This window comes from Trifolium pratense, linkage group LG1, assembly GCF_020283565.1.
Source record: "Trifolium pratense cultivar HEN17-A07 linkage group LG1, ARS_RC_1.1, whole genome shotgun sequence".
Classification (NCBI taxonomy): domain Eukaryota; kingdom Viridiplantae; phylum Streptophyta; class Magnoliopsida; order Fabales; family Fabaceae; genus Trifolium; species Trifolium pratense.
The window spans coordinates 42,352,259-42,359,710 of record NC_060059.1 but is presented as its reverse complement, the minus strand read 5'-3'; the positions used below and the strand labels follow the sequence as shown (position 1 = coordinate 42,359,710).

General features: G+C 38.0%; 1 protein-coding gene across 1 annotated transcript; it reads left to right on the top strand.

Annotated features, from left to right (window-relative positions):
- Positions 1 to 208: 208 nt before the first annotated feature.
- LOC123894398 lies at positions 209 to 3,889 on the top strand. Its single transcript, XM_045944397.1, has one exon. It carries the CDS (start codon positions 350 to 352, stop codon positions 3,887 to 3,889), a length of 3,540 nt encoding a protein of 1,179 aa, XP_045800353.1. The 5' UTR covers positions 209 to 349.
- Positions 3,890 to 7,452: the final 3,563 nt, after the last annotated feature.

The window sequence follows — 7,452 nt, the reverse complement described above, 5'->3', positions numbered from 1 at the left end:
GCTTTTCACTAGTTCTCTCGTTCGAGTGAACTTGCTTTAATTGCATTTAACATATGTTTCAGAAATTAAACATATTGTTCTTTTATAAAATAAGGATGTCTTTAAAGATAAACTTCCAAGTTTCCTTTAACAAAATGCATGAACAATTGTCCCGAGATTTACTAGTTGATCTCTCAAGTAATTAATTTAAACTAGCGGTTGTTTACCAAAAATCAGTGTAAACAAATTGGCACGCCCAGTGGGACGGGTTGTTTTGTGCAATTTACATTGTTGAAAGAAGTTTATTTTCTAAAAATCCTTTTACAAGTCTTAAGACAGTTAGTGTTTATAGTTTGTGTTTTGATTTTGTATGCATTTGAGAAGTGGTAAATCTTTACCAAATTTAACTAGTGTTAAATCTAAATCAAAAATGGTTAGACCACCAAATAATAATCAAAACAATAACAACAATGTCCCGAATCCTGAAGGACAGCCAACACAAGCGTCAATTAGTAACGCTACTGTCATGGCCCAAGGCTCTGGAACATCTGCTTCGAGCATTCCTGCAGTCAGTTTTGGGAATATAGGGGTAACAATGCCCTCAACGAGTTCGACTGTATCTGGGTCGATATCTTCGTTAGTATCACATGGTATAGGGGGCAGTCAGCCTGGCGCTGAAGATGTAAGGAGCCCCATTCGATCGTTTTTGCTGAACCAATCAGGATTAGGAATGCCAGACTCTTTGATGGCAGGCTTACATAATTCTAACCCAAATCCTGACAGGAGTACCATGCCTTCCCCAGCAGCCTCTGTTGTGGGAAATAGGACCAGAGATATTGCCTTACAAAATTTAACCAATGTAACTATGATGTCCTTTCGACAACAAATGGACGAGAGTAATCATGAAATGGTTAATACTCTGACTTCACAATTGGGGACTATTTTGAACCCTTTAATCAACAATACAAATAATAATTATCAGTTGCTAGCCCATCAGATGGGGCGGATTGCAGATTTCTTTGGTACTCCTACAATGCCTAACCAAAATCTTCAGCCCATTCGAAATCAAACACAGGTTCAGAACCCAGGTTTTCATGTGAACAATGAAGTCCCAAACAATCAAGTACCACAAGTGGTACAAGAGGAACCGCCGGCTCCAGTGGTGCACCATGTGCCAGAGCCTGAAGTAATTTTGGTTAATCGAAATCAAAATGCTGACGAAGTAATTAGAAATGTGCAAAGAAACAATTTTGCGCAACAAGATAACTTGGCAAATTTAGTCGAAACTATTTTAACTCAAAACGGTTTCAATGTTGGCCTACATAGGCCTAACTTCATTTCCCCATTATCTGAATACGTGTTACAAACTGAATTGCCAAGGGGATGGAAGATCCCCAAATTCACAAAGTTTGCTGGGGACACAACTGAGTCAACAGTGGAACATGTGGCAAGATTTTTTGCCGAAGCAGGAAATTTGGCAGATAATGAAAATTTAAGGTTGAAATATTTCCCAAATTCCCTTACAAAAAATGCTTTCACTTGGTTCACAACTCTCCCCCCCCGTTCGATTCAGCATTGGACTCAATTGGAAAGGGCTTTCCATGAACAGTTTTATATGGGCCAATCTAAGATTAGTTTGAAGGAATTGGCCAGTGTCAGGAGAAAGACATCAGAGTCCATAGATGACTATTTGAATCGATTTAGGCTACTTAAGGCTAGATGCTTTACTCAAGTGCCTGAACATGAGTTAGTCGAAATGGCTGCTGGAGGCCTAGATTATTCAATTCGAAAGAAATTAGATACACAACATCTAAGAGACATGGCACAATTAGCAGATAGGGTAAGACAGGTCGAACGCCTTAAGGCTGAAAAGGCAAGATCATCGAAGTTTCAAAAAAGGGAAAAGATTGCTTATGTTGAAACTTTAGATGATGATGATGAGGAATATGTGATAAACTATGGAGACATAGAGGATAATGAAATTAATGTGGCCGAATTAAAACCTGGCCCTCCCTATGTCTGCAAATTACTAAAACCTTCGAATGGAAAAAATCCTGTCGAACCCAAGAATGATAAATTTGTCGCTAAAACTTATTCGTTTGATATAACTAAATGTGATGAAATATTTGATTTGTTGGTTACTGATGGCCAAATTGTTGTTCCAAAGGGATTGAAAGTGCCTCCCCTTGAACAGCAAAAGAAAAGAGGTTTTTGCAAATTTCATAATTTTTTGGGTCATAAAACCTCACAATGTGTTCTTTTCAGGGATCTGGTTCAAAAAGCTTTGAAAGATGGAAGGCTGAAGTTTGGAGAGAAATCCGGACACAAGATGAAAATTGACGAAGATCCACTACAAATATCTGATGCTTCCTATGTGGAACCGGTCGAATGCTTGATGATCGATGCCATGGACTTATCAGGAGGCGCTCAATTAGTTTCTATTCCAGAGAATGAATACTATGAAAAAATGAAAGTAGTATATCCTGGGGCTGAAGAGGAACTGATTGATTTTCTACAAAGGTGTAAGCTTAACAAGTCTGAGGTGATGCTTTGCCCAAGGTGCAGTGCTGTATTCGACAAGAAGGCTACTGAGGGCCTTAACAAGTTTATACCATTCAGAAGAAACAAAGAGAATTGGCCAAACTCAAGGCCAATGAAAAAACAGAACATGGCGCATGCTAAACCAATACATCAAAGGTTGGGCAACCCAAATACGTTTGTGCCATCCAACAAATCACCAATGAACAAATGGGTTCATGGTCATGCATCCAACTTTGTCAGAAATTCTGTTGACAAGGGAAGTTCGAGTCATTCTGTTGATTCGAAGAAGTATGCTTACAGAAACAATTACAAGGGAAAGAATCCCATGACCCGCACACAATGGCGTAGGCATCAGCGCCAACAAAGGCTCTCCCTTCAAGAGACTCAAAAGACTGAAGACAACAAAGGAAAACAGGTTGTCGAAGTGGCTAGAAGGCCTCTGAAAGAAAGATTGACTCAACCAGAGGATGATCAAAAGGTTGAGAATGAGTTTGAAGGAGAGAACATGGAAGATGAGGATCTCCTTGATTCAGATCCCGAGTTTGATGTGCTGGTGAACGTAGTTTCGATCCTCCCTGCTGAATATGACGTGTGGTCAGAAGTGACTGAAGGGGAGGATGAATTCGATGAGTCTGAATTGGCTTTACACAAGCCAATGTGTTATTATGTAATGAATAATGGCTGCTTAGAGGAACAGATGGCCAATTTTGAGAGGCCAACTGAGGGAATGAAGAATCATTTGAAACCCCTCTTTATTCAGGCCAAAGTAAACAATGTGGGGGTCAACAAAGTGTTGATTGATGGAGGAGCAGCAGTAAACCTGATGCCAGAATTCATGATTACCAAGATTGGTAAATTCTCTACTGACTTGCACCCTCACAACATCGTTCTTTCGAATTACGAAGGTGAGACTGGTTTCTCGCTGGGGGCAATTCAAGTCGATGTGGCAGTTGGCAGCACTGTTAGGCCAACTTTGTTTTTGGTTGTAGCATCGAAGGCCAATTATAATCTGCTTCTAGGAAGGGAGTGGATACATGGTGTTGGAGCAGTGCCTTCGACTCTCCATCAGAGAGTGAGTATTTGGAGAGATGATGGTGTGGTAGAAAATATCGAAGCTGATCAAAGTTATTTTAGGGCTGAAACACACCACATAACCAAGCACTCATTTGATAAGAAATTGGCGAATATATCGCCATGCACTGAACAGGGATATGCCTACGCCCCTGCTGATAATGTCTACCATTCTGTCAAATTGGATCCAACCCATGGATTCATTTGGGAGAGAGAGGAGATAGACGAAGGTCCACATGTGGATGAAGGCAAAGTCCGCCCAACTGGGTGGGACCTTGAAGAATACTACGATGACTAAGCCCAATGCTTGGGCCAAGATTTCGGCTTATATGGCCGAAAACAAGATAAAGATGGCTTTAGAAGCCACAATGCTGCAAGAAAATATGGCTATCGAAGCCAACAACTGTGAAAATGGCAAATTATTGCCAATGACTCAAAAAATGGACTGCATCTATGATGAAGAACCATTAGGATTTGAGAAAGATCCTTCCAGTTCCAGTCAAAAGATGCAGGCCCAAGATCCTTTGGAAGAAATAGATATTGGAGATGGCTCTATCAAAAGGCCAACGTACATAAGTGCCAATATCCCAAAGGACCTGCGTGATAAACTGGTCGAACTCCTTAAAGAGTTCAAAGATTGTTTCGCTTGGGATTACAATGAAATGCCAGGTTTAGACAGAAATTTGGTCGAACATAGATTACCCATTCGACCAGACAAGAAACCAGTTAAACAATCACCAAGAAGATTCGCACCAGAAATCCTATCTAAGATCAAGGAGGAAATTGAAAGGCTGCTGAGAAGCAAGTTCATCCGGACTGCCAGGTATGTCGAATGGTTAGCAAATATAGTTCCTGTCATTAAGAAAAATGGTTCTCTTAGAATATGTATAGATTTTAGGGACTTAAACAATGCTACCCCTAAAGATGAATATTCGATGCCTGTAGCAGAAATGTTAATAGATTCAGCAGCAGGTTTTGAATATCTTAGCATGTTAGATGGGTATTCTGGATATAACCAAATTTTTATCGCTGAGGAAGATGTGGCAAAAACAGCTTTTCGATGCCCAGGGGCTTTGGGTACCTATGAATGGGTCGTAATGCCATTTGGATTGAAAAATGCTAGAGCCACATACCAAAGAGCAATGAACTCAATTTTCCATGATTTTATAGATACTTTTATGCAAGTATATATTGATGATATTATTGTTAAATCATCATCACAAAATGATCATTTGGTTTGTTTAAAAAAGTCATTCGAAAGAATGAGAAAATATGGATTGAAAATGAATCCATTGAAATGTGCTTTTTGTGTGCATGCAGGAGATTTCCTTGGGTTTGTGGTGCATAAAAAAGGCATTGAAATAAACCAAAACAAGACAAAAGCGATTTTGGAGACTAACCCTCCAACAAACAAAAAGCAACTTCAATCCTTGTTGGGAAAAATCAACTTTCTGAGAAGATTCATTTCGAATCTAAGTGGTAAAGCCCAAGCTTTTTCACCATTGCTTCGACTCAAGAAAGAGGATGTTTTTACTTGGGGGCAGGATCAGCAAGAAGCATTCGATGCAATCAAAAGATATTTGTCTAATCCTCCAACTCTGATGCCACCAATTAGAAATAAGTCTATGAAGTTGTATATTTCAGCATCTGATACCACATTAGGTAGTATGTTAGCCCAAGAGGACGAAAATGGCGAAGAAAAGGCCATTTATTATCTAAGTAGGGTCCTTAATGATGTTGAAACTAGATATAGTAGTATTGAAAAGCTTTGTCTTTGTTTGTACTTTTCTTGTATGAAATTAAAGCATTATATAAAGCCTATTGATGTTTATGTTTATTCTCATTATGATGTTATTAAACATATGTTGCTAAAACCAATTTTACATAGTAGAATTGGGAGATGGGCTTTAGCTCTTTCTGAATATTCACTTTCATACAAGCCTTTGAAAGCAATTAAAGGCCAAATAGTGGCTGACTTCATTGTTGATCATTCAGCAATCGAATCACCTCAAAATTACATTGCTCTAGAACCATGGACTCTGTATTTTGATGGGTCTAGACATCAACATGGTACAGGAATAGGTATTTTGATAATTTCCCCACAAAAAATACCTACTAAGTTCAAATACAAGATTAATGGTATTTGTTCGAACAATGAAGCTGAATATGAGGCTTTGATAGCAGGATTAGAAATATTATTAAGCCTGGGGGCAAAAGACATTAAAATAAAAGGTGATTCAGAACTAGTTTTGAAACAACTGACAAAAGAATACAAATGTATCAAAGAGCATTTTATTCGTTATTTTGTCATAGCAAATGCGTTACTAAAACGTTTCGATTCGATTGACATAGAACATGTTCCTCGAATAGAAAATCAAGAAGCAAATGACTTAGCCCAGATTGCTTCAGGATACAAAGTGTCCAAAGAAAAGCTAGAACAATTAATAGAAATCAAAGAAAAATTGATTTCTAATGAGCCAATGCAATTGGAATTGTCAATACCAAAACTTGAGGGGGCAGAGATGTCACCAAATGACATAAATAATTCTGATAAAGAAATGAATTATGATGAACTCCAAATTTTGGTCATTGACAATTTAATAGATGGTGATTGGAGAAAACCAATTGTAGAATATTTGGAAAATCCAATCGGGAGCGCTCCTCGAAAGATCAAATACAGGGCATCAAATTATGTGATCATTGGTAATGAATTGTTTAAAAAGACCCTCGAAGGAGTACTGTTGAAATGCCTTAGTGAAAATGAAGCCTACATAGCAATATCTGATGTTCATAGTGGGGCTTGTGGTTCTCACCAATCAGGCCATAAGATGAAATGGCTTTTAATTCGACAAGGCATGTACTGGCCATCTATGTTAAAAGATTGCATAGACTTTGCTAAAGGTTGTCAAGAATGTCAAAAACATGCAGGAATCCAACATGTACCTGCAAGTGAATTACATTCGATAATAAAACCTTGGCCATTTAGAGGTTGGCCATTGGATTTAATTGGTGAAATAAAACCAGCATCATCAAAAAATCAAAAGTACATAATAGTGGGTGTTGATTATTTTACCAAATGGATCGAGGCTATACCCTTGCCCAACGTTGATCAAGAAGAAGTTATAAGTTTTATCCAAAACCACATTATTTATAGGTTTGGAATTCCTGAAACCATCACAACTGATCAAGGTTCAGTGTTTACTGGTCGAAAGATGCAAGAATTCGCCAGGCAAACAGGGTTTAAACTTTTGACTTCGACACCTTATTATGCACAAGCAAATGGTCAAGTAGAAGCTGCCAATAAAATAATTATTGGGTTAATCAGAAAACATATTGCTCAAAAGCCAAGAAATTGGAACAAGACTTTAAATCAAGTCTTATGGGCATGTAGAAATTCCCCTAAAGAATCAACAAATTCTACTCCATTTCGATTAACATATGGTCATGATGCTGTGTTACCAGTAGAAATTTATCTGCAATCTATCAGAATTCAAAGGCAAATGGAGATACCAACTGATCATTATTGGAGTATGATGTTTGATGAATTGGTTGATTTAGACGAAGAAAGGCTAAGAGCGCTTGACACTTTAAGTAGACAAAAAGAAAGAGTAGCAAAGGCCTATAATAAGAAGGTTAAATCAAAAACCTTTAACGTGGGGAATTTAGTTTGGAAAGTTATTTTGCCTATGGACAAAAAGGATAGAGTTTTAGGCAAATGGTCTCCAAATTGGGAAGGACCTTTTAAAATAATACAAGTATTTTCGAATGGTGCGTATGAAATAGAAGAATTGACTTCAGAAAAGCGAACATTGAATATAAATGGTAAGTATTTGAAAAAATATAAACCAACGCTTTTAGAAG

Excerpts from the sequence above, each read along its gene's own strand:
- LOC123894398 (XM_045944397.1), top strand. The coding sequence starts at position 350 with ATGCATTTGAGAAGTGGTAAATCTTTACCAAATTTAACTAGTGTTAAA.